The sequence below is a fragment of the Zalophus californianus genome, chromosome 11, assembly GCF_009762305.2.
Source record: "Zalophus californianus isolate mZalCal1 chromosome 11, mZalCal1.pri.v2, whole genome shotgun sequence".
In the NCBI taxonomy this organism is placed as follows: Eukaryota; Metazoa; Chordata; class Mammalia; order Carnivora; family Otariidae; genus Zalophus; species Zalophus californianus.
Genome location: NC_045605.1, coordinates 16,383,761 through 16,410,579, shown reverse-complemented (window position 1 = coordinate 16,410,579; position 26,819 = coordinate 16,383,761). Strand labels below are relative to the sequence as shown.

Here is a 26,819-nt window from a genome sequence, read left to right as displayed (position 1 = left end):
TGTTGCACAGCCAGGAAGTACCAAGGCTCCTGTTCTGAAACACTGCACGTTACTCCCTCTGCACAGTTCAAACGCCACCTCCTTTCTGGCGTTGGAAATGATCTGATCTTTTACTAGATTAGCATAACGCTTCAGTGTGCTTGGTAGCCCTTGTGGTGGCTTCCATGGGACTTTTCTTACCCTGCCTCCCGGTCGTTAACTAATTGGCTGCCTGTCCTCAGTGCCGGGACACCCAGGCTTTGGGGGAGGGCTCAGTGGGTGCCACAGAGGCCGTGGAGGAGTAGGAAGTGCCCAGTAAGTCCCTGTTCGGGTTCATACGAACCACCCTCCGCCAGTCACATCAACTCTTCTTCCCACTCTTGGCAAGAGGGAAGAGGACTTTCTTCCTGATTCTTTGGCTGGGGGAGGAAATGATCAGTAAAGGCTTCTTGGAGGCCCCCGGAACCCAGGGATACCTCTCAGGACACCTCTACCCTGTCCCTTCCTCCCACCCCCTTCTCCCTCCTTCCCTTCCTTCCTCCACTCCAGGTCTGGCTCCTTCCCTGAGGTACCTTTCTTATCTACAACTGTATTTCGCCTACCATCATGCTAGAAAAATGCCTGCACACAGCTTATGTACCCCCGTATGCTCATGATTTCCATATGTCAATTTGCATAGCATCCGTGTGGCTGTGTACACCGAGGGTCTGATTCTCTGACCACCATATCTGGGACCTGCTGTTTCTCGTTTCATGTGCAGTTACCTTTCTTCTCTGGGCTTTGGTTTTCCAGAAGCCCGGGATTGGGGAGGGGGTGGTGGCATGTGACTAATGGTTCCCAAGGGCCTTCTAGTTCCAGCAGGCTAGGATTCTGGGGCCCTGGGGATGAGGTGGGGGCAGAGCTCTTGGGGATGGCGAACCACTGAGCAGAGGTGGGACCTTGAAGGTTCACAGTTGGAAGCACAGCTTTGGATTCCAGACAGGGGGTGGGAGGATGGGAGGGTGAGGGGGTGGGGGTGGGGAGAGGGTGACAGACATTACCTCACCTTCATCCCTGGACTCATTCATTCAATAAATATTGAGTGCTTCCTATCTGCCAAAGAGAGGTGCTACATGCTGGGCATGTACCTTCTTATTTACTCAGCACACCTTTAGAAGGAAGATACAATTTTGAGACTCCTTTTATAGACGAGGTTCAGGGAGGTTAATGCAACTAGTAGATGGCAGAGTTAGGAGTTAGAACAGGTCTGCCAGACTCCAAAGCTGGAGCTTTTATTTATTTCTTTCTTATTTTTAAAGATTTTATTTATTTGAAAGAGAGAGCCAGAGACAGCGACAGAGTTATAGTAAGACAGAGCACAAGCGGGGAGTGGGAGAGAGAGAGAAGCAGGCTCCCCGTGGAGCAGGGAGCTCAACGTGGGGCTCCATCCCAGGCCCTGGGATCATGACCTGAGCGGAAGGCAGACGCTTAACCCACTGAGCCACCCAGGTGTCCCTAAAGCTGGTGCTTTTAATCCTACCCTCCAGTGCCTATGCTGGAGTCTCCCCTTCTCTTCTGTGATCATGTCACTCGAGGTGGAAGGAATCTAGACTATCATTCATAAGAGGAACCCAGGTCCACAGGGGGAGGAACTTGCCTCCCGGGGCAAGTGGATATAAGTCACATCAGAGCAGAGACCTTTCTGTTCTCCCTGCTCCTCCTTCATATGCTCTTCCAGAGTCTTAGCCGGTCGGGTGTGTTAGTGGCATGCAAATATGGGGCAATGGGCAAAGCTGGACAATCTCTATTCCTTCCCCCTCTGACTTGCTTGATGACCATTTCAATTAGATGCACTGAACGGGAGTGCAAAAGACCTCTTTATCCCTCCCTCTTTCCCAGAACTCAGAATCTCCATGAAACCAGCTTTTTGAGTTCTGGGCAGATGGGAGATCCCGGGGAAGGTGCCAAACCCTGGGCCTAATAATCCCTGTTCTCTGTTTGGCCTGGGAGAAGAAAAGCTGTGGGAAAGAGAAGAGATAGGAGGTTGCCTGGAGGTTAGAAAAGGAACAGAGGAAAGAAAGGGAAAAAGAAACAAGGACGGGAAATTTCATTGCCTTTGGACATCAAAAGAGGCCTATGCAAATGAAATGCAAATGAGCACTCCCTGCTTCCCTTACCCCCACCCTTTCTCAACAGCTGGAGGACTTTTTCAGAGAGTAGCCAAAACCTTACTCCAGGATACTGTAGTCCCCAAACTGTGATCAACTCTGACTCTGCTCCAGGTCCTCCTGGTCTTCCTGGGGTGACATCTGATCCCCTTGGAAGTCACTAGCTCCCGAGGCCCCATTTCTACCTGAGCAGGCCCTCAGCTTCTTTTGCTTCAAGGACAGAAGCCTCCAGGAACCAGCCTCCCCTTTCAAACACACTGCTGGTTGCACTATCTCCCGTTGAGAGAAGGTGCTTAGGGGAGGGAGGTGGGCCCCTGGCCCTGTTCTGCGCCTCGGCAAAGAGAAGTGGCCTTTTTGGCTGTGGGCCCTGTTGCTCACTCTCATTTCCTGTCATGTCAGCTGGATTGAGTTGTCAGGGTTGGGAGAAGGGTGGGGAGGGAGGCATCCTGGAAGGCCACCAAACAACAAGTCCCTTCTAGCTCCTTCTGTCTGCCAGATGGGCTGTAGGGCCCAGAGCGTGGGGATATGGGTTTGGGGTCAGCTCCCTGCCTTGGGGCAACCACAGGGAAAGGAATGGATCCCAGCTCAGGCTTCCCAAAAGAGCAGATGGAAGGAAAGAAGAGGCCAAGAAGAACTTGCAAGCCTCTTTTAAAATCACACCTCAGAGGCAATCTGATGGCTCCATTGCCAGGAGGAGTATTGCAGAATGGGGGTAGGGGGTTAGCGTCAGGTGACAAAGTGAGAGGTGCTCTGGGAACCAGGATAAAGCCACTGTTTCTGGGGAGTGGACCAGAGAGGACAAGGGAGTCAGGACACTGAGCTATTCCGGGTCCCTGATGTCCCTAATGTTGAGTCCCCAACCCTGGACACGCACCCCCCCCCCAATACCAACCCCTCGCTCACCTCTAGAGGGAGGAGTACACACAAACTCACTGCTCACTTGCACTTGAACATTCTGAAAAAAAGTAATGATACAGATTTGATTTTTTTTAAGACTTTATTTATTTTATTTGAGAGAGAGAATGAGAGAGAGAGAGAGAGAGAGAGCACATGAGAGGGGGGAGGGTCAGAGGGAGAAGCCCACTGAAATCATGACCTGAGCCGAAGGCAGTCACTTAACCAACTGAGCCACCCAGGCGCCCTACAGATTTGATTTTAAAACAGCACAACAACTGTCTTCCAATGAGATTTTTTGGTCTCGGGGACTGCATTGGGCCTGGGTCTGGCCACTCTGATGACACCTTCAGCAGAACCCTGCCTCAGTCCTTTCCGGACTCTCGGGATCTACTTCAGAACAGGTAAGGCTCCAGGTCCACCCGCTTGCTCGGGGCAAGTCTAAGGCCAGCGCGCCCTCTTGCGGTGATCGGGGGCGTGTGCCCTCGGCGCGAGCATCCTCACGTGCAAGACTGGAGACATCTCACCGCTGTGGTGCCCTGAGTGTCCCCTCCGTAGCTGGGGGACTTACGGGTGAGGGCCCCAGTGCCAGGCATGGCAGAGATATGGAACCTTGCTTTCAGAGTGCTGTTGGATCTTTGGCCTGCGCTCCCCATCAAATGCCAGACTTTGCCGTGGAACCCCAGTTTGAGTCAGCCAGCCTTAGCCCAATCAGTGCTGTGACAGGAGTCCTGGCCTTGTCTGGTGGCCATCCTGTCGCTGGACAGCTCTGCTGGTTAAAATGTCCTACCTCCCACAGTGCCCTCCGGGGCTTCTGAGCTACACCCCGACACATAGGAGGTCAGCGGCCATTCCCCCACTCATCCATTCAGAGAGTGTAGTGAGTACCCACCGGCGCTGTGTGTTAAGCTAGGGGCCGGAAACATAATGGAGACCGGACAGCGACGCTGTCCTCAGGAAGCTCACAGTCTGGTGATGCTCACGGAGCGGGAAACAGGGAAGGCAAGTCCCTGATACTGGAGCATGTCCTCTAACTGAAAAATGGAGGGGTGCTATGGGGGCCTGCTATGGAGCATGACCTACCGAAATCTGGGGGTGGGCACCAGGAAGAGCTTCTTCGAGGACCAGCTTCCGAGCTGGGACCCCCAGCAGAGGGGAAGGAAGTGGGAGCGGGTGTCAGCAGTACCAGCGAAGGCCGGCAGGTGAGTGGGACACCGGAGTCCCTGAAGCAACGGAGGCGACGTCACAGAGCGCCAGAAGCGGGAAAGCCCGGGGGAGGGAGGGCCTGAGTGAGTGGGAGTAGTTCACCGGTGTCGGGAACAGACATCTTGCTACTGCGGATTGCAGCACAGCCTTGGGTCGAGGCAGCAAAGTTGGGAATTGCTGAGGAAGAGGATGTTGGCAAGAAGCATGACTGAAGACACACGGAGGAATGGGGCAGAGGAGGAGAGGGACCTGGGGATGAGGTGTTATTCTGTTTTGGAGGTGGGAAAGATTTAAATCCTCTCAGGGCTGATGGGAAGAAGGCAGGAAGGAGAAGTGGGAGAGAGCGAGGGGACAGTTTCCCCAGGGAGGAGTGGGGGAGGGCTGGCATTCGGAGCCCTGGGGTCTGGGGAGAGGGGGGCACCTCCCGCACCATCACGGCAGGAGGGGATCGGGAAAGGCCTGTGGGCATGCAGGCCCAGCAGAGATGCGGTGGTCTGTGCCCGCTTCCCATGACACAGGAGAAGGGGAGCCACGAATGGAGCGGCCCCTCCTCCCACCTCTCCCTGCTCAGGAGTCAGGACACTCCCTCAGCCCGACCCATAGCCGGAGCCACGGCCGAGGCGGGCAGCGGGGCACCGCGGGGGAGGTGGACACCACACCCGCCAGGCCTGGGCTCTGAGGCGGTTTGTGATGCTCCTTCAGTCCCTCGCTCCATCTGAACCCCACTCCCCGCCGAGGCCAGGCTCTTCTCCAAGGAGAAGGGATGCACTGAGTCCCTGCCACGTGAGCCTGTGTTTTCCTTCACCTCCCTTTTGCTTTCTTCCTTCCCACTGTCCATTCTTCTGGGTCCCCAGCCTGGACTGCCGTCTGAGCAGTCAGGGTCTCTGCGGGGAAACAGAATCAGCGCAACACGAGGAACGCCTTTAATGCAGGTGCTGCTGATTCACGGAGGCGCGAGCAGGATTAAGGGAACCAGGGAGTCGGGACGCCGAGAGGCTGGGGCTGAAGAGGCAGGAGGAGGAAATCGTGGTCTAGGAGCCCAAGGAGGTCTGGAGCTTGGAGGAAAGAAGCCAGCACAGAGGTGTGGTCCAGAAGCAGCAAGGAGCAGGGATATATGCCTGGAAATTCCTCTCGTCCTGCCCTCTGATCTCTGGTGCTTCTCACTGGCTGAGCCCGAGGTAAAGGGGCCCAGGTGAGGCCATCCACAGGTTGGTGTCCTGGGGCGCAGAGCAGAGCAGAGCAGAGGAATGTAGGGAATGAATGGGGGGGGGGGCGCAAACCGGAACAACCAGCAGAGCTACCTGTTACCTGGCTTTAGTCAATAGTTGAGATCTGAGAGGAAACCCCAGAATGCTTTATTTAACGTTTCTCAAGGTCAAAATGGCCAACACCGTACACTAAGATCAAGTGATAGCAGGTGTGATGGTTCATTTCACACGTCAGTTTGACTAGGCCACGGTGCCCAGTTGTTTGGTCTAACACGAGTCCAGATGCTGCTGTGAAGGTATTTTTGTGGATGTGATTAACATCTACAATCAGTTGGCTTTAGAGAGATTGCCCTTGATAATGTGGGCGGGCCTCATCCAATCAGTTGAAGACCTTGAGAGCAAAAAGAGGTTCCCCCAAGAAGGAATTTTGCTTCAAGACTGTAACAGAAATCCTGTCTGAATTTCCAGACAACTGACCTGCCCTGCAGATTTCAGACTCAGGACGGCAACATCCACTTTTGCCTAAGCTGCCAGCATTTTGGACTTTCTAGGCCCCACAATCACGTGAACTAACTCCTTACTATAAATCTGTGTGTATCCTAATTGTTTCTCTTTCTCTAGAGAACCCCGACTGATGCAGCAGGAATGTGGGAAAACGGGCCTCTCATGCACTTGCTGGTGAGGGTGTAAACTGGGACGGCCCCAACTGGAGGGCAGTTTGTCAGTCTCTACCAAGTACTAGGCTTTGCAACGCTCCATGTTTAGCATTTCTCTACAGCATGGCTTGGAAGAGCCAGTCACGGACAATTCGACCATCCACCAGTGCCACATGCCTAACAATACGAGGGAGAATGCCAGCCAGCAAGGACACACCGATCGCCGGGTCTGGAAGCACTTCGAGGCGACCGCGTCTTCACAGATGAGGAACTGGGGGCTGGCGACGGGGGTGACCTACCCCAGACTGCACACAGCTCGGACGAGGCCGGTACCCCCATTCCTTACAGGCGTTGTTACCTTCAAGCTTTGCTTCTTAGGAGCAGTCCTTGCCCTATTTTTTGCCAGGCTCCTTGGTGGCTCAAATCATGTCTAGGTTCTAGGGCAAGACTTTCGTTGACTAAGGTTGCAGAGAGAGGAACCTGAAGAAAACCCATGGAACATATGGCAAGGCCCAGCCCAGGTTGGGGTGATCCTGCCAGGGAGTACCTGGTACCACTTGCGGCTCTCTGGCCTGAAGAGGCTTCCATGAGGCCCAGGGTCCCGGCCTCCCACCCAGAGCCCTGCTTACCTTGGCCAAAGGGACCAAGCAGGAGCCTGCTCCTGCCAACTGTAGTCGCAGGGGACCGGTGGGCATACCCCCATATATTCAGTGCTTGCTACTGCAGGACTGCCCCCCCAGTGGGGGCTGCACGCCTCATACTGCGCCCCCTCTCCCCACCCCACGGGTGAGCTGTGCTCTCTAGGGTTCTAGGGGGCCAGACTGATAAACCCATTAGGGTTAGTAGGCATGTGTGGAGTAAGAAGTCTGAGGGTTGGATCCCAAGGGTGCTCTAACTAGCTGTCTGACCTTGGGCAAGTCACATAATTTTACTGGTGAGCCACATCCATAAAGTGTCGCAGAATTGCTACAACGAGCCGATGAGCTACTTGATATGAAGGCGCTTCGTCAACTCGGAAGCACCAGAGAAATGAGCGTTCCTTGTAGATACGTTACCTCCCCGTATTTTTTTAAAGTGCACGAAGGCCTCTTTAGGAAAATAAAGCCTTATCCGGGTGTTTCTCAAATAGCTGACCCTGGACATGTACTTAATGAACTGCGCTCCTGAGTGATTTTGAGGTACACAGAACCCTGAGACCCTTGCCAGAAAGTGACTGTGGTGGGGAGGGAGGGGGCAGGGGAGGGAGGGGGGAGGGTCGCTTGGAATGAGGGGGAGTGTGGGCTTTGCCTGAGTGTGACATCAGCCCAAAGTCTCAGGGAATTTTAATTCTCATCCCCATGCCCTAAGACCAGGCAGGGTAGTCTGTGGTGACAGGGTCCAGAAGCCCTCTCATGGCAGGGGACAGGCAGGCTGGGAGGTGCTAGTCATTCCCAAGGAAGATTAGAAAAGCACTCTTCGAAAAAACAGCCCTATTTTTGGCCATTTGAAAGTGACTAAAAAAGGTATATGACCTGGGGAGCCCACCCACAGCAAATAAAGGCACATATAAGGTGGGAGGTGGGAGGTGCCTTCTCCAAGCAATCTCCTCTCTTTATACTGGAAGGTACTTATGATGCAAAGAGGGCTTCAAGAGGTCTGGTTTAGCTGTCTCAGCTTTACAGGTGAGGAAATGTCTGCTCTTTTCCCTAATGATATTAGTAACAGCGAATACAGTGAGCACTATGTGCTGGGCACTCCACGTGTATGAACCCACCTCAGTCTCACAGTTAAGCTCATTTTATAGCTGAGAGAGCTGAGGCACAGAGAGGTAAAGTAACTTGACCCAGGACTGCACAGGAAATAAGAAGCAAGGCCAGGATTTGAACCCTGGAAGTCTGGTTCTGGAGTTTATGCCTTATTTCTTGCCTTAATCTAGCTTATGCTGATTACTGTCTGACTTGCTCATCTATGTATGTCTCTTCTTCTTAAGTGCAGTTTTGTCTTATCCTTCCCTAATATGCACCCCCTCCCCCTCGATCCTCTCCCCTCCCCGCTGCACAATGGCTGAGCACACAGTAGGTGCTTTAGAAGGTGTCCCAAGCCGGGTCACCGGTAGAGTAATGGAACCCTTCTGACACCAGGTGGCAGCATTGGCCAAGAGTTCTCTCAGAACTCTGCATTGGGTGCTGTCAGTCAAATAAAAATTTAAACTTTTATTTCTGGTACAAATGATAAATACTTTGCATTAAAAATCTGGAATTCAAGTTTTCCTCATACTTCATGCTCCCTCCCTGCCCCAGAGCCTTACAAAAATATTTCCATTTAGAGGGGGCACGCTACTGCCTGCTGTCTCGACAGAGTCTGGGTCTGGGGAAAGGCACGCGTGGTTTTGTCTCAGGGCTGGGAGGTCCTCACCTGCCCCAGCGTTGGAGGCCAGCAATGACAAGAATGCACCGTGATCTGGTGTAGGGGCCATGGCAACGGTCCCCGACAGCCCCCTCTCTGGGGCAGGGATCCCCTCCTTGTTGGGCATTCGATGGTACAGAGGGGCCGGCTCACTCCAGACGGGCGAGTCAGGGCGTGGGGGGGGTGGTGGGGGGGGGGGGTCGGTGTCACAGGCATAGACACCTTCTAGGGTCTAAGCCTTCAAAGAGTTAAATAGAATCACAGGCCATCACATTTTGGTTGCTTGAAAGAGAACACTTGAGGGGAGACTAAAGGGAGGGGGCAAATCTGAGCCCCCTTCCCTCTGTCCCCAAGGGAGGCACAGGCTGGGAGCGGGGGGGGGGGGGGGGGGGGGGGTGGCTGCCTTCACGAGTTAACCCCTGCCGTGCCTCACCCCTGTTCACAGTCTTGCATGATGGGGCCAGAGGCTCCGGGGAAGAAGGGAGAAGGGAAGTAAGGCCTCAGTGGGGGAGGGGGTGCTGCCACCCCCTCTGGGGGCTGGGGGAAGCATGGTGGACCCGGAGCAGCTACGTCAAGGACCACCGCCTGTGCCCCGGCCCCGGCTAGGGCTCCTCGTCCCAGAGACACAGCTGCTTCTGGGGCACATAGAAGTCGAAAGTGTAGCTCTTCTGGCAGCTGCGGATGCCGCACTTGTAGGGGGCCGGCCGGTCGCGGCTGTGGCAGTATTTGAGCAGGCAGGGGTACCAGGCCAGGCTCAGGCCGTAGCGACAGACACACGGCTTCCCGCCATCCGCCACCTGCCCGCAGTGCGTCGGCTCCGAGGCCTCGGGCAGAGCCTCAAACACGGAGCTGTCCACACCTGGCAGAGAGAGGCAGAGTCAGCGGCAGGGAGAGAGTAGGAGCTCCCCCGCCCCGCAACCCACATGGCCTCCGGTCAACCCTAGCAGCTAAGTCTGGGCCCGGAGGGGTGGAGCGATCTCCCTGAGGTCGAAGAGTAAGGACGGAGTGAGAACGGAACCTGGGCTGTCTGACTTCAAGGCCTCCACGTGGCCCACGCTGCCGCCCGCGCTTAGACACATCGCTCTACTGGAATGCAACAGAATAAGGAGGAAGTCAAGGACAGCTGCTTCAAGGAGGTGGCTGTGAGGACGGCCAGCACGAACGTGCCAGGATGTCAGCGTGGTCAGGGCACACGCGGGGGTGCTGGAGGGAGATGGCAGTGACCTGGTCTCTGGCTCGGCTCAGTGGCCACGGGAGGGAGCGGCCTCGGGGGTGGGGTGGGGACAGTATCAGACTTGCACCGCAGTGTGGGGTGCAGCTCACCGGGGAGGGCTGTGTGCGGAGGGCAGGACCACAGCTCTGTTGGGCATTTCGAAATCCAGGGGTGCCCTGGGAGGGGCAGGCACTTGACTATTGCTCAGCTAGCTGGGCAGAAGGACAAGGGACCTGGACTTGTAACCGCGCCATCTCCCCGTGCCCTCTCCACGGAGGATCTGAGGACAGTCCTGGGAACCATGTCTGGAGGTACGCCAGCAGTAAAGCCACACAGGCCAAAAGGCAGGGAGCACACAGAGATGGGGGGCCCCTCAGGGATCATGGGGGAGAGAGGCTGGCACCAGGGGAGGCATGGAAGAAAGGAGAGGCGCTGACTTCCAAGGGGCGTGGCAGACGTGGGCGGGTAGGAACAGGTGTCTTTGGGCCCCACCAGGACCCTGCTACCTGGGCCTCCCTCCATGACGGAGGTCCCACCTGTGTTCTCACTAAGGGAAGGAACGAGGTAGGTGCTGCCTGGGTATCTCCCTCCACGGGGCCTAGCAAGTCACAGTTCTGTGTGTCTACCCAGAAAGGGTCGCTTTCATCTGGCTGACTCCTCTCACTGAAGAGCCACACAGGCAACCCTTCCTCCAGGAAGCCTGCCCTGACCAATCCCAGCCCGGTTTAGGGGTCCCTCCTCTGACTCCCGTATGTGATGACTCCATCACGGGCCATGTGATGCCGCCATGGGTGGCACCCCGCTGACCTTGCTCCAGCCAGAACCGGACGTCCTCCTGGCGGGTGTAGATGCTATCAGTGGCCTCGGCACACACATTGTGGAGATGGGGACTCAGCAGGTCCCCCTGGCTGAAGTTGACGGCGATGTCCATGTGCAAGTGCTCCAGGCCCCGCACCTCCTCCGCCTGCCTCACCGCCTGTGGATTCTTCTGTGTGGAGAGGAAGAGCCACTCCCACCTGGCCCCAGAATGTTCTATGCCCATCCCTCGCCTGATGCCTGAGTGTCAGTCCGGCCGAGGCAGGTCGCCTGGAGCAGGCTGGCAGGCAAGGGCCACGAAGCATCCCCTCTAACTGGTGGAGAGAGGCAGGGTCAGCAGCGGGGAGAGCACAGTGGACCCGGAGCAGCTACGGGGTACAGGGCACAGCCAAGCCTTTCCAGCTGGTCACTGGCTGATGTCTGGGGCTGATGGGGAATTCTGACAGTGGCTGGGGGTGGTGTTGGTGGGCAGCCAGGCAAGCTGTCCCAGGGCAGAGAACCTCTGCGGTCCTAGACTTTCCAACATGCAGGGAACGGGGTCTCTGGGAAGGGCCCAGAGCAGGCCGAGCTGGAGAGTTTAGGGAACTTAGGTGAGGCTGGGGAGAGGCCCAGGGTCCAGGAAGGGACGGGGCACGGGCCAACAGGCCAAAGCATTCTGAACACCACACGCGTTAGCTCATTTAATTCCCAGAAATTCTCATTTCTCAATAAGAAAATAGAGGCTTTGCAGGCGAGGTTGCTCCTGCAATGTCACCTGGATGAGGAGTGGTATCGCTGGGGCTGAAGGCAGATCTGACCTCAGAGTCCAAGCCCCCAGCCTCCACCATAAAGGGGGTTGGAGCTGAGATTAGGGGCCTGGAGGGATCTGGCAGTTGGGGGTCCACGCAGATTCGCGATCTGGGGTGTTGGGGTTAGATTTGGTCTGGGGCAAAATCAGGGGGATGGGGAGTACAGGGTGAGAGTGGGGTGCCAGGGATGAGGGCCAGGATGGGTCAAGTGCTGGGTGGGAGACTGAGGTTGGGGTAGGGTTCAGGCTTGGAGCCAGGCTGGCTGCAGGGCTGGGGCCTCTGGGGCAAGAGCTGGGCCAGGGCAGGCCTGAGGCAAGCACTCACCTGTCGAAGCTTGGCCATGGCCTCACTGGGGATGATCTCATTGTGGTGCAGCCGGGTGACAAAGCAGAGTGCCTGGAACTGACTCTGCCCCTTCTCCAGTTCCCCCAGGATCAGGGCTCGGAAGATCTTCACATCCTGATGGGAAAGGGCAGGAGGATGGGGACCAGCTGGAGTGGGTGGGGCCCCCCTCCCAGCCCACCCAGGGCTCCGCTCAGGCCTCGGACAGGACGCAGGCCTGGGCCCTGCCCTGCGTGCAATGGACATTTCCCTCCTGCTGGTCTAAGAATTTCTATCTTTTCCATTTAAACTCATGACTTAAAAGAAAGAACACGCCCCAGATGTTCCAAAGCCTCCTGGAAAATCCACACAGTGAACCACTAAAAAGCTTTTCAAAACAGAGCTGTTTATCAGTATAGAACTTCACCTTAAAAGAAACAGCACTTTTTTTGGGGTGCCTGGTTCATTCACAGCTGATGCGGCCCCTTGGTGACACCCCCCCTGTGGCACCCAGATCAGGGTGGTCACAGCCGCTATAAACTACCTGACCAGGGCCTAATAGGGGAGGGGCTGAACTTTTCACAAGTATAGATTCCAGAGTTTCTCTCACAGACATTCTTACTCGGGAGGTGTGGGGGAAGGCCCAGAAACTGGTGCTCCTCAAAAATGCCTCAGTGCTTCCGATCTGCCAGACTCCAGAGGGCACAGGACAGGGCTCAGGGCAGACGCAGTTCAGGCTGGCCGCCGCTGTTGCCAACTTCTGGCCTGAGGGAGCTGGGATGGCTCCCCTTTCCCCTCCCCTCCCCACGTCCCCCTTCCCCACGCGCTTACTAATGGCATTACTAGCAGGCCAATGGCTCCTTCCTGTTACTCACTCATTGCATGAATGGGGGAGGCTGGAGGGGAGCAGAGGAAGGAGGGAGAGGGGGCCGCAGGGCAGGATGGGGTCCCCCTCCCAATCTGGCTGCTGGAACCCTGTGCTCTGACCCACCTGCACCCACGGTAAGCCCGGCTCTCACCCAACTCTGTGCCTTGGCTAACTGCTCCCATTGAGAAATTAGCAGGTCCCGGTCAGAAGGGGTCTAAATTTGTCAAGACCCCCCAGCCAGGGAGGCACCCTGGCCATAATGACCATCCCCCTCTAGAAACCCAACGGCCCTGCCTTGGCACCGAGCATACACAGCCCTGCGTAGCTATTCATCTTCCAATGTACATGCCCTGGCTTTGCCCACTAAGAGAGCCCGCATTCACGAAGGGCTTACTGAGCGCCCGCTAGATTACAAGTGCTCCAAAACAGGGGCTGAGGGAACCCCTTGGGTTCCTGCAAGGCAGCGAGGGGGAGCTGCACCCCAACTCTGCAATGTATTATCCAGGGCCCAGACATACCTTCCAGCTTCTGTAAGCCTCACTTGTAAGACAGGGACACTAAGCTATTTAGCCAGAGCCCCACTCAATGCTCAGCAGGTGCTCACTGTGGTGTACCTCCTCCCTGCAGGTGATCGGAGCCAGTGAGTGCCACCGGCCCACCCCCCGCACCGGGGAAGTCCCTTGCCTCTACAAGGACATTTCTCTTGCTTCCTTCTACTATAAATGACCTCTAGGACAAGGAGGTGTGGGCATGTATGGGAAGATTTTCCATCTAATAGTGCAGAAATGGAGACCGAGGCCCAGCTGGTGAGAATGGTCCCATGAGGGTTTTGTTGATGCCAGACTCGTGGGGAAGGTGAATCAAGAGCTTGGGTGAACCCCAGCTTCCTCTCAACAGGAAATCCGTTCTTGGGCCATGAGGCTGGCATCTCCTCGCCCTGCCAGCCTGGGCTACCCGATCTTCCATTCGCTCAGGTCGGCCAAGGAAACACTGGAGGCTAGTCCACTAGTGTATTTTCCACTCGCAGCTCACTTCCTGCCAGGTGAGACCTGATACCAGACTTCCCCTCCGAGGGCTTGAGTCAGCCGGGTGTCCCTGGCAGGACCCCGGGGCAGGAGCCAATGTCTACTCCCCGGGGATTTTCAGCAATGACTCTTTAAAAAAGAACCTTATCTGGAATAGTCACAGCCTCTTCTCCAAAACCACAGCCATGTGCCATAGCCTGTGGTCTCTTTGCTCGGAGATATCACCTGCCCACCGTTAAGAGAAAGCATTTGAACTCTTGGACCAGACCGGAGGATGAAAAAAAAAAAAACACCTGTTCTGAGTCTTTCCCTGACTCTATTATATTAAACAACAATGTTGGCGACAACAGCAAAACGATACCAAAATGGTAATATGATGGGGGCCAAGAGAGGGACTGAGGATTTTTCATCGAGAGAGATTTACTTGTGGAGGGCAAAGATTTATTGAAGTTTATAACTGGAAGGGACAAGTCATTGTTATTAAGAGTCAAAAAGGATGTATTGTCCTGTTTAAAAATCTTTGCAACAACAGGGCGTAGGGAGGATGATTATTACTTAGTTGGGAATGGGTTACTTGCTCAAGGTCACGGGACTAGGAGGAAATGTGGCTGGAATTTTAACCCCGGGCAGTCTGACTCCAAAGCCTGCGCTCTCTCAACCACAAGGCCCCACTGCCTCCCAGATGTCCTTGGTGCCTAGCTCAAGCAACCGAGAGGCAGGGTGGTCCACCCTTGGCCACACAGCCGGCAAGCGGCAGGGCCAGGACCAGAACTCAGTTCCCTCTTCCAGCCATGCCTAGAAGTCCTGTGCAGGCCTGCCCTGGGAGGGTGGCAGCTGACATTCACAGTTCTGCGTGACTAACAAGAACCGGCGTCTGACACAGATAGGAGGGTGACATGGGGCCGGGCCACCCTCCTACTCCACCTGCCCACCTACCTGCCCAGAACCTCTGTGGACCTACATTCTCCAGTCTTCCTCTCTAGAGGAAGAGAGAGGAAGAAAAACCACTTCTTCTCTAGAAAAACCACCTTCCACTTGCTGACCCCTGGCAGGGAGTGGGCACCCCTAGCTTCTGGATCTACTTGGCTCCATCATCCTGACCAATGTCCCTCCTACCTTCTACTCGCCACACCTCTGACTAACTGCCAAGGTTCCAGGGGCCCCTTTCCCTCCAGCAAAAAGGGCAGGGGGAGAGGTCTCCCTGCTTTGGCAAACATCTGGCCTGATGCTAGGCCCAGGCCAAAAGGAAGCCTGGCTCCCAAGCTTCCTCTTCTCCCAAGAGTGCCCTGGGATGAGTCACCTGGATGTGGCCCAAGGCAGATGGCACAGCTGGAGATGTCAGGGTGCTGGAGGCAGGTTTCTCAGGTCCAGGACTCAGGCTAGGACTCCCGAGATGGACGTTTCTATAAGGCTCCTGCTCGCATGAGCTCCCCGGAACCTCCAGCCCACCAGGAGTGGGCCACCAGGAAGACGCAGAGCATCCGGTACCAGGGTGGACATCTGAGTGTCAGGGTGTGGCACGTGCGCCATGGAGATCGTGAGCAGTGGCTGAAGTCCTCTGTGGTTCTAAGTCAGGAATAGATAGGTTGCTGGACAGCACAGTGGTTCCAAGCATAGGTTCTGGCGTCCGCACCACCTATGTTCAATGCTGGCTTTGAGGATATTAGCCATGGAACCTCGGGGGAACTCACCTCCCTGTACCATAGTTTCCACATCTGTTAAACGAGTTAAACTAACAATACCTACACCTCCGGGATTATTGTGAGGAAAAAATGAGTGAAAGGTCTCAGAACGTAGTGGGCTGAACCCTTTGTCTATTATTGTTGCAATCTCTGGCCTTGCTCCAACTGTGATCCACTCCAGACCTGTAGAAGCAGGAGCAAAGATTGGTCTCCTCAAGATGCACCTGAGGCCCAGAGAGGTGGGGGGGACTCCTCTGGGGCTTGTAGGGAATCAGCAAATCCATGGGAGAGCACTGATTAGCATAACCTGGGCAGAGCCCTCACAGGCACCAGGCTGGGCGGGAAAATGGCCAAGACCAAGGCAGAGGTTCCTGTCTTCAAGGGGCTCATGGAAATGCTGACCTCCTACAACAGGGTCAGTGCACCACATAAGGCCTGGGGTGGAGGTTTATGGGGGACAAGTGCTATGGGGCAAAGGATGGATGAAGGGGCATTTGTTGGCCCCTTAAGGACAGGCCTGGGAGGCGGGGAAGGAAGGAAGACTTCTCCAGAGTGAGGGAAATTTCAGGGGTCCTTGATAGTCAAAGGATAAGGAGTACTTTCTAGCAAAGAGATGGAATTGAATTTACAGAAGACAGGGAAATGTGAGGTTCTAATAACATCCCGACCCAATCCGTCCCTCCACGTTGTCACTGATCTGCCTAATGCCCTTCAGAAGCTCCTTTTGCCCTCGCCCTAAAGTGTACCCTCCCAAGGCTGGCATCCACTTCCACCGACAGCTCCTCTTGTACTCCCTGAGCACTGAACCACAGAGCTGGCAATTCCCAGAACGAGCAGTTCCCAGCCTTGTGCCCGTCCCTGAGCTGATTCCTCTGCTGGACACGCCCTCTCCCCCTGTGCCTACCATCTCTCAGGGCTCGGTTCACATGCATCCCCTCCTTTGGCCTGTCCTCCAATGCTGCCTTCACCAACCCACCAGCAGACTCAGCCGGACCCAGCTCCTAACCTCTATAGCACGAATCCCACTGTGTCTGTAACCACCTCTTGCCTTACCTTCCAGACTCAGCTCCGTGAGGCTGGGAAAGTAAGGATCTTTTTTTTTTTTTTTTTTTTTTTTTGAAGCTTTTATTTATTTATTTATTTGTCAGAGAGAGAGAGAGAGAGAGAGAGAGAGCACAAGCAGGGGGAGCGGCAGGCAGAGGGAGAAGCAGGCTCCCTGCTGAGGAAGAAGCCCGATGCGGGACTCGATCCCAGGACCCTGGGATCATGACCTGAGCCGAAGGCAGACACTTAACAGACTGAGCCACCCAGGCGTCCTCTGGGAAAGTATCCTATTGCAGTGATTCCCCACCCCCTAGAACACAGCAGGTGCTCAACAAGTGCCTGGTAATGAATAAACGAAGGAAGGAACACACAAACAAAAGCATGGAAGCATCCTGAGCAAACCACCTGGGACGGGGTGGGGCGAAGGAGGGCAGAGTGATCAAAGGAAGAGGCTGGTACGAGGGGCAGAGCAGCGGGCCTGAGTCCAGCCAAGGAGTCTGAGCTTCAGCTAGCAGATCACCCGAAGTCACTGGACTCCCATGGGCCCCGTGGATGGGTTCTGAGCTGGATCCGAAACGTGAGTTGTGCTGGTCCAGTGTGCACCTGATTTAAATGCCTTCAAAGAGGAACCCATCCTCATGTGGCATCTTCTGCCCAGGCAACAAGTCATCCAGGCCCCACCTAAGATCTGCTCCTGGTTCAAGGGCAGAGTCTAGACCTGACTTAGGCAGTAACCTCAGGGTCTGGCCCAGAGCTGGAACTCAACACTCAGTAGCTGAGTGAATGCCCGCCTGCATGTGCGCTCTGGGGTCTCTATCGGCTGCCTCGCCTCCAGCAAGAAGACTGGTAGTCCTACCACTGCCATTTTGGCTTTCAGGAGGTTCAGGGGATCATTCAGTTCATGACCCAGTGAGGTTCTGGCTGGGGACGTGACCTTCATAAGTCAGGCGGCTGCAGAGCCAGGACCAGCAGCTCGGACCTCCTGACTCACAGTCCAGGGATCATTATGCTCCTCCGGGCCCCCCACCCCTACCCCCGTCAGCCCCTGTCCACACATTGTCCTTCTCTGTGTTCACCCCCTGCCAGGCTGCACTCCTGAGATCGACTGCATCTCAGGGAGAGAAGTCTGTGCTGGCTCAGGCGGGCTGGGGCTCGGGGGGAACACCTAGGAGGACAGCAGACAGGTGCCCCCGGATGAGCAAGGGCCCAGCCCTCTGCCCTGGACCGGCAGACATCGTGCGCCAGGCCCAGGTGCAGTGTGCCTGGCGAGAGGCCCCAGGGGAAGCTTACTGCCCGGGGGGTGGGGGTGGGAGCAACGTTGCACACAGAGACCCCGGAGTTCAGCGGGGATGACCGTAGAGCCGGCACCCTGCCCTCCTCTGCCCACTTCCAGCCTTGCAGAAGATGCCGGCTGCCGCTGGGGTTTTATGTTACAGCCCAGCGCAATCCTAACTGCTCACCTGCTTTCCCCCATTCATGGGCCACACTGTCTGTCATCTTCCTGGAGCACTTGCTGCTTCTCGAACAATCTCTTTCACACACAGCTGCTCCCGTCTCTCCTTGGCCCCCACGGTTGCTCACGGAGCATGCTGCCTCCCTCGGTGTCCCCCGTGGAGCCTCCATGTCACCCCTTTCTCCGAGCCTCATGCACTCCCTCATACACCCTCTCAGCCACGTCGAACAAGGTCCTCACACTGCTGTGCCACTCAGCCCCCTCCTCTGGAGAGCCTGCCTGCTCTCTCAGCCCAGCCCTCTAGCACAGGGTGCCCAAAACTAAGGGGGCCAGGGTGGGGAGCCGCCCCATCCCTCACTGCTCTCCGGGACACCCAGGCGGGGGGTTTTCTCTAGGGTTCTTGCCGAGCACCACGTCCCCCACTGCTCCCTGCTCCCGGACAGCCGGCACTGTCCCTGGGAATGTGCCCTGCCATCTTTGTCCCCTTCCCCTCGCAGCAAAAAGCGCGTGATTCTGAGGCCCGGGCTGAGCCAATCTAAATATTTATCCCTCTGCTCCTGGCTGGGGCTGCTTCATGGCTAGAGAAGGGGCCGGTTTCGTGGGGCTGTAGCTGTGAAGAGAGGCAGCCAGGAACCAGCACCCTCCTAACCCCATGCTGGCTGCCCCGTGGCAGACACAGGAGCACCTTGGCGACTCTGCCCAGTCCCCCTGAGCAGGAACAGGGGTGAATGGAGTCAACCCAAAGCCAGGCCAAGCCCATTCCCAGGCCAGTGCCCAGGGACTTAGGCTGGCCCCATTACGGGACGCCTGTGTACCCTCAGGGCTAGTCCTGGGACAAAAGCTTCTTGTTAAGGGGGTATTAGCGCAGCCACCAGCCATGAGCAGCGGCCCCCTGAGCCCCCAGTTCTCTGTCAGCCAAATTGCAAAGGTCACTACTGTTCCAACTGCCCCAGGGAACAATGTGAGGCTTTATGTGGATCAACTGCGCCCCACTATCCTGCTGACTCAGGGCTCCTAAGATGGGGCTCCCAACTTCTCTCTCACCCAGATCCCCAGCCCCAATGCCTCCCTTGCTCCCTGCCCTTTATTGGAATGCGCAAGTGGTTGCTGCTTAAACGCTTGCCAACCTAAGGGATGGAAGCTCCTAATGATGCTCTGGCCCCTGGAGTGGAAATAAAGGTGCCAGAAGGATGTGCTTCCCGGCAAGGAAGGAGAGCTGGGGCGGGGCGGGGGGGGGGGGTGGTGGTGGCACTGCCTGGGCCCTGGCTGACACCGTTACTTGACTCCTCACGTGCCTCCACTGGCCTCCGCTTGGCGACAGCCTCTTAGAATTCATTTCTCACCAGCCTGTGAACATCATGCTATTGTCTCCGTCCCGCCCGTGCCGCGTCTGAGCCTGGGGCACAGAGAGGGTGAGCGGCCTGTCCAGTCGCACGACTGGTAAAGGGCAGACAGATGTACACAGCAAGTACTCAGGGGTCTCTGTGAGATCTCTTACAAACAGCCCCTGCACCCCCACCTCTCCAGAGGAAGAGTCTCCAGCACAAAGCTCCCAAGGGGTCAATACTCACATCCACTGGGGGTTATGGGCTTGGGGGGAAGGGGTCCAGCCCGAGTCTGTACAGAGGACTCTGCATTAAGGTTTCCTGTCAAACTCCTTGCCTTTCCTCTCCTCTATTCCGGTTTCTTCAGCCTCCTGGAAGGAGCCTTCTTATGGTACGGCCTGCACAATCATGATACAGTGGAAGGATACTGGATCATTAGCTACTTAATCTTGTCAGAGTTACTTTGTAGCTCTGAGCCTCAGTTTGCATATCTGCAAAATGGGGGCAACACCTGCCTCACAATGTAGCAGGGAGAATCGGATGAGGCTGTGCATCAAAGCAACCAACAGCATGTGACTTGAGTGACCTCTCAGTGCATGAGATCCGGGGATGGGGATGTGCATTTCCCATCACAAGGCTGCACCCTGTCTTCCTGGGAACAGGAGTCTGTCCTGAGTTTTTCTACAACCATTACCACCACTGCTTTTCTGTAGCTTGGGCAGCCTGGTAGGGAAGAACCCCAGTCTGCCTCTCCCCATCTTATTTCTAGTAGCCACTCCTCCCTTGGTCCAAGGGGCAGTCTTCATTGCCTGATCCAGGATCTTTGGCTAGGACTCCCCCTGAACATTGGCATTGAAGGGTGGGAGATGCTTGCCAAACTCCAGGGAGCACGTCTGCACCTTCAGGCAGGCCCACTGATCCCTGATCCATGAAGGAATTCCTCAGACACGGCAGAAGGACCGCTGTTAGATCCGAGGGCCCGACGGACATGAGCCAGGTCTTTCCATCTGGTGACTTCTCATAAACTCTTATGAGGAAATGCTCTGGACTCCAGAAATGTCTGGGCCTCTCCTGAAAGCATCTCTGTTGCCCTCTGTTCCCCAAGAAGACAACCCATCCATCACATGCCTGTGTTCCAAACTGCTACATTTCAGGGACCTCGCAGAGACAGGGGAGGGGGAGAATGGTGTCTAAAAGCTTCTCCTGTCTGACCTCTGTGGGATGTGACAATCCTGTTATAATAAACAGCCTCTGGCACCCGGCGCGGTCATTTGCACATTCCACATCTTCCAGACGGCTTCCCACGCTGCTCCCCCATGCCAACCAGGAGCCCCCAAGGCAGGGACTCTGGCGCTCTCTGGACTGTTCCTTCCTCTGACTCCCACTCACCCACTGGTGCTCAGGCCAGGGCATGGAGGAGGGCTCACGTTTCCACTCCTCCTGGGTCCTTCAGAGTGACCTTGGGCGGACCCATACCACCACATGGCTCCCCTTATCTTGGCTCCAGCCCACAGCCCCTCAGGATCCCTCCCGCCGCACTTCTGGAGTCTGTGGTTCCTTCCTCCCCCCCCCCCATTGTACCCATCACCCTGAAACAGTTGCACATGACTTTCCCCTATCTTTCAGCCCCACCCTAGCCATCCGGTCAGCACCAAACCACGCCGCCTGGAACATGACTCATCCCCTCCCCCAGCTTTTGGACCTTCAGACTGGGGGACAAAGGCGAAAGAGAACTTGGACAGAGACACCAGCTTGGGGGAGGGGGACCGAGAGGGTTGATGGACAAAAAGTCAGCTTAGAGCCTGGGGGGTGGTGACGTGCCTGGTGTTAGGTATGCCCGGTGAGTATGCACATATGGGTATAATTACACACACAGGGTCCAGATTATAAAGGAGAGTATTGCCTATTGGGTGTGTATTATGAATTACAGTTTGTGTACTGAGGGCATGTGGAATTAGGCCTAACGCCGATCCACTGCTTCAAACACATTAGGGTTATTGTGCGTAGAATGACAGGTTGCAAAGAGGTGAGTGAGTGTGGGCTCTACCTTCACTTAACAGCCTAACCTGGGCCCTCCTCCAAGTACCCTCCCTGGAGCAGCCACGCCAGTGGTTCCCAAACTCGCTGCCCACTGGAATCCCCAGGGCCTCTTTAAACATACTGTTGCCCTTAGAGATCAGATTTCATTGCTGTGGAGGGCAGCCCAGGCATCGGGAGTTTCCAGAGCAATCCAGGTGATTCTAATGGGCATCAAAGTTTGGGAGCCCCTGAGCCATGGCACTTCTTTTTAAAAACCTCAGCTCCGTCTGCCTAATGGTCAGCAGCCTTGGGACAGGGCGCGCAGTGACACATGACGGTGACTGATAGCTCCAAGCTACTTGCGGAGTTTATAATCCTTGCCTGGGCTCCGGGCTATGTGTCCTACAGCGAGCCGATTACTCTCAATACTCTTACCGCCTCACCGCGTACGGGTCCAGTGTGGCCGTGTGGGGAGAGCCAGACGATGCTAGAACCCTGCCTCGTGGATGAGGTGAACAGAGAGAGGGGGCGGGGGGGGGGCACAGCTAGGATGGGCCAGACCCAGGGCTGGGATGCGTCCAGCCCAGGGGCACTCCCCACAGCCCTGTGTATTTTGCAGGACGAGAATGACGGCTCCGGGCTCGGAGGGGCTGGCCAGCAATTGTGGAGTGTGACAGTTAATTTTATGTGTCAACTTGACTGCGTGAATGGATGTCCAGATAGCTGGTAAAACATTACTGCTGGGTGTATCTGTGAGGGTGTTTCCAGAAGAGACGAACATTTCAATTGGCAGAACGAGTAAAAAAAGATGGCCCTCCTCAGTGTGAGGGGCATAATGCAGTCTGGTGAGGGTGTAGACAAAACAGAAAACAGAGGAAGGGGGAACGTGCTGTCGGCCTGAGCTGGGACGTCCACGTTCTGCCCTCAGACACTGGCGCGTCTGGTTCTCGGGCCTTCGGACCCAGACTGGAACCACACCGCCAGCTTCCCTGGGCCTCCAGCTAGCAAATGGCAGATCGTAGGACTTCTGAGCCTCCAAAATCATGTGAGCCAATCTCTGGTAATACATTTCTCTCTGTATCTCTTGCTCTATGTCCTATTGTTTCTGTTTCTCTGGAGAGCTCCAATACATGGTGCTTCAAGGAAAAGGTTATGGTGAGGGGCTCAAGGCACCCTGAGCACCTTGAGTCAGTGCTGACTTTGTGTGTGACTCTGGGTCCATCCTTCTACCTCTCTGAGTCCAAGCTCAGCAGAGAGGACCCACTACGTGGGCAACGATTAGGAAAATTAGCGGCCTTCTTTCTCAAGCACTTAGTACATCAACAAAGGCCTAGTGGGTATTTCAGACGTATTACCTGATTAGTTCTCTTGATAGCCATGGCTTGGTACCATCATCGCCCCCATTTTACAGATGAAGAAATGAAGGCCTGCAGAGATCAAGTACCTTGCCCAGTTAAACCAGGTCTGTTCTCTTCAGCCTGGACTGTCTCCCAAAGGTGGGAAAAGGGCAACGGTCACTATTCCTAAGTAGACTTGGGACTTTTGCCAAAGCACCCCAAATGTGTTTGGTACACAAGAGAAACACAACGCCCAAGATTTCTTCCCACAGGAAAAATTTTTCCTTCTGGATAGAACCTTGTGCAAATCTGCCAAAGACCGTACGGCATGAGGAGGCCTTGGGAACTAAGTGGGCCACAGGAGAGGTGAGCCACCCCAGAAGGATCCGCATATAAAAGCTGCTCTGGCCAATGTAGACAGTGGCCTGGGACAGGGGTGAAGGCTATTCTGCTCTGCCACAGGCTAGTTGAGCAACCCAGAGCTGGGAGACTGCAAAGAGCTGCTTCCCTTACTGCACCTTCCACCCCCGATTCCTGCCCTTGCTGGTGAAATCGGAGATGCCAGGGAGGGTGTGAAATGCCAGCTTCTAGGGCAGAGGCTAAACTGAAAAGCAGACTTTGGAAACCTGGGTGGAGGTTTGAACCAATGCAGGGATTAAAATGGGGCTCTGGCAATCCGCTCCAAATGGATTTCCTAACTGGGCCATCTGCCCCCCAACTATACTCTCAGCTCCAGGCCCCAGGCCTCCACCCCACTGCCACAGGGGCTCTTCCCTCTCCTCGCCTGCAGGGTAGAGCAATAAAATCATTCATGCTGCAGCCAGGGGTTATAAAAGCTCAGCCCTGCCCATTGTGTCCTAGCCACAGCCTAGGAGAGGTCCCAGGAATGGGGAAGCCTCTCTCCAGGGTTCCAGATGCCAGAGAACAATGGGCAGGGGGCAGGAAATTAGAAGACTCTTGGCTGGGCCAGAGGCTCACTCTCAAGGACAAAAGGGCTTCGATGGAGGGTTCAAGGGGAAGATTAGACCACTGCCTCTTGAGGGGTCCAGCCACTGTTGGGATTTCCCAGGAAAAGAACACACGTGACAAAGTTCCCCTGGCCTATGGGCGTGGGGAGGCAGGAGGTGTTCTGGCCCTGTCAGCTTCCCTCTCTCCACACTCAAAGCTGCCCTTCCAGGCCCCTGCCTGAATGGGAGAACCTAGCTTGTGCCTGCCCAGTAAGAATGGGCTAGAAAGTCTTCCAACCTGTGACCACCCCCCACACTCCCAGGGTCCCCCTATGTCCCACGTCCGTGATAACTCAGTAGTTTGGGGACAGATCAGCAGTCAAGCCCTATCTCCATGGTCCACGGGACCCCCCCCCACCCTGGCCCATGCTCTCTATGGCAGTTTTGCTGGGTCCCTAGCTGACTCCCCAAATTCGGCCCCCTCTCCTCTCAAGCTCACACTCTCTAAGAGGGAGGAGGGAGAGGTGGCTTGGGCCAGCCTCTACAGCCCTCAGCTTCTCCAGCTGTCCAGTTATCTAACTGTCCCGGCCTCTCCAGTCCCCCCAGAGACAGGGCCTCTTTTTTAGCAGAAAAGGGGCTGGGGTGTGTGTGTGTGTGTGTGTGTGTGTGTGTGTGTGTGTGTGTGTGTGTGTGTGTGTAGATCCCTTTGCTGGGGTGTGTGTGTGTGTGTGTGTGTGTGTGTAGATCCCTTTGCTGGGGTGTGTGTGTGTGTGTGTGTGTGTGTGTGTGTGTGTGTAGATCCCTTTGCGTACCTACACCTCACCCACCCTCTTTCCTTCCAGAATTCCTGGATGGGTCACTGTTGGGTCACTGTTGGGTCACTGTTAGTCCCTCGCTAGGCTTCCAGGCCCTTTTGCTGATAACCCCTCAGTTCCTCCACTGCCTCCCCCATCCCCAACAACCTTGGGGGCCAGGTCCACCTTGCAGTCCTTCCACAAGGTTCCCTCTGGTTCCTTACACACACCCTGAGTAGAGGCTGGTTTCTGTCCCCCTTCCTGCAATCTGGACCAAAACACGGAGTTTGGCCAGCTGTCCTGCCAGGCAGAGTAAGGGGTGGCAGCTCTTGAGAGAGTGGGGACCTCATGTGGGGCCTCTCCCCAGATCCTCCTTCTGTAAGCTTTCCAGCCTTCCAGACCAAAGAGGAGAGGTAGCTTCTCCTTGGCTCCGGAGGGACAGGGGACAATCAGCTCCTACCCCACGCCCCGCCCCCCCTCCATATCTCCACTCTAGGAAAGTGAAACAAGAGAGTTGGTTTATAGACTCCAAAATGTCAGGGCTGAGAGGCCTGGAGCCACCGCACTGACCTGTACAGAGATGAAAAAGGAAGTCCAGAGAAGGAAAGGGACTTGCCCAAGATCACAGGGCAAGAACCCGGGATCTCAGATTGCTAGCCCAGGACTTCCTCCTCTAGAGCACAGGGAAATTACCCTAAGAAGGGAGTCAGAACCTGGAAGGCCCTGGGAGAGCTGGAAGAGAAGTGGCCAAAGGGCTGGTCAGGGAGTGGGAGTGAGAAGGGGCCTGGGAACCCCGAGCAAAGGGGTGAAAGCCTGGAGGGGGCGGCGGCGGAATTCCCCGGGGCAGAATGAAAGGGCCGGGCGCTGGGGAGCCTGCACAGGGGTGTAGAGAAGAGCCCGACGACGTGACCCTGGCTAAGCCGCGTGCCCCTCCCGGCGGCCCGCCTTCCACTTGCAGGCCTCAGTGCGACCGGGACCCCCGGGCGCTCGGGCTCCCAGGTCCCGCCGGACGAGGGAGGGTGCCTCACCTTCTTGAAGTCTGCGATGAAGGAGACGAGGGTGCCGTCGGGCTTGCGCAGCTCAAGGCTGATGCTGTCGGCGTCGCTGTCCGCCTGCAGGCTCTCCTCGGTGACCTGGCCATCGGGCAGCCGCACGCGGACCCGCAGCTCGGCCGGCGCGCCCGGCCCCGCGCCCACGCCGCGCAGCGCCCCCAGCAGCGGCACGAGCAGCGGCAGCAGCAGTGGCAGCAGCAGCAGCAGCGCGGGGGGCGCCGTGGGGACCCCGCGGCGGCCGGGTGGGCGCATCCCCGGGGCCCCGGCCCGCCGCGACCGCGCGGCGAGGGGCGCTGCCAAACTTCGCGCGAAGTTACCGGCTAGTTCGGGGCGCGGGGCAGCGGCTCCCCGGAGGGCTCGGGCGCTGGGGGCCAGCGACGTGGCGCGGACGCACGTGGGCTGCGCTCCGCCGCGCGCCCCCCGGCAGCTCCGAGGCGGACGCGGCGCTCCCGGGGCCCCCGCGCGCGCCCACCGGCCCAGCGCCGCGACTGCCGCGGCCCCCGACTCCGGCGCTCCGAGACTCTGTTTTGCACTTTTCATTCAATCCCACCCCCCGTCACTTCCTTCGGAAAACAGAAACCACCAGGACCTGCCTTAAAGAGACCGCGCACCTCTCGGCCCTTAAAGGGCTCGCGGCGGCTCCCCGCACTCCGGCCGTGGCCCGGGGGAGGGGGCGGGGACCGGGGACCGCCGCACAGCGGCTTTGTGGGAAAAGGGCTTTCTCAATCTCCCTTCCTCCCTGCCGCGCCCCGTGCGACCTGGCTGTGTCAGGAGTTGGCTGTCCCGGCAAATCCCTTCCTCCCAGCAGGGGCGGGACGGGTGATTCTCCCCCCCCCCCCCACCCTTTTGGCTTGTTCTTGTGCCACGTGGACGAAATAATCGGGCTTGGTGTTTTAGGGGTTTTGTTTCGTGTTTTAGTTTCTCTGACAGCGAATTTCTAAAAAGTTTCTGCAAAATCAGACCTCACCTCTCCCTTAGTCTTTTCATTGCCCTGGGTCTGGAGAGATGAGCTGAGGTTTTACCCCCCGCTTTGCTGTCCCTGGGGTGAGATAGTTCGATAAGTCAGGCCACCTCTCTGAAAGGGGCCCTCGACTTGCCCACATTTTGTGAGCCCCAGGGCAGCTTTTCTTTTCAGTCTCATCTCCCTCACTCACTCGCCGGATTCATGGCCTGTCCTCAGTCCTGCCCACCTCCCCAAACCCCCATCCTCCCTCCCAGCAAATCCAGGAAAATTCAGGAGAATGCCTAGGTTCTCAGGACACTGGCACTTGACCCACAGGGGTTTCTCCCACAAGTCCCAAGAATATATGATTGCCTTGCCGTGCACGCCAACAGTGACCTGGCTGAGGGCATGGGGGTCTGGATTCCTGCTTCCTCTGAGTAGCTGTGTGCTTTGGGAACATTTTAAAAATCCTTTGGGCCTAAGTGTTCCCCTGTGTATAGTGGGAGTTGCTGAGGCCTACGATGTCCCGCTGATTCCACGGAAGAGAAAGCCCCAGGGAGAGCCTCAGAACCTATTGTTCCCTGATGTCCATTTCACTTCTGTTTAGTCTCCGTCCCCTGTTCCTTCTGAGATCTTGATCATAGATGGTGAATACTCTCCTCTGCTCTGCAGCCTCCTTCCCTTCCAGGTTAACCCCAGCACAATGTTCTTAGTAGT

General features: G+C 56.4%; 1 protein-coding gene across 2 annotated transcripts; it reads right to left on the bottom strand.

Moving 5' to 3' along the window:
* Positions 1-8,269: 8,269 nt before the first annotated feature.
* Positions 8,270-25,935, bottom strand: OAF (out at first homolog). Of its 2 annotated transcripts, none has more exons than XM_027579662.2 (4): positions 25,136-25,935; positions 11,617-11,751; positions 10,496-10,673; positions 8,270-9,334 (listed from the first exon to the last, which is right to left on the bottom strand). In XM_027579662.2, exons 1-4 carry the CDS (start codon positions 25,697-25,699, stop codon positions 9,078-9,080), a joined length of 1,134 nt encoding a protein of 377 aa, XP_027435463.1. In that variant the 5' UTR covers positions 25,700-25,935; the 3' UTR covers positions 8,270-9,077. The 2 variants fall into 2 exon arrangements, with proteins under 2 accessions (XP_027435463.1, XP_027435462.1); XM_027579661.2 differs by having other exon boundaries at positions 10,496-10,676; positions 25,136-25,932.
* Positions 25,936-26,819: the final 884 nt, after the last annotated feature.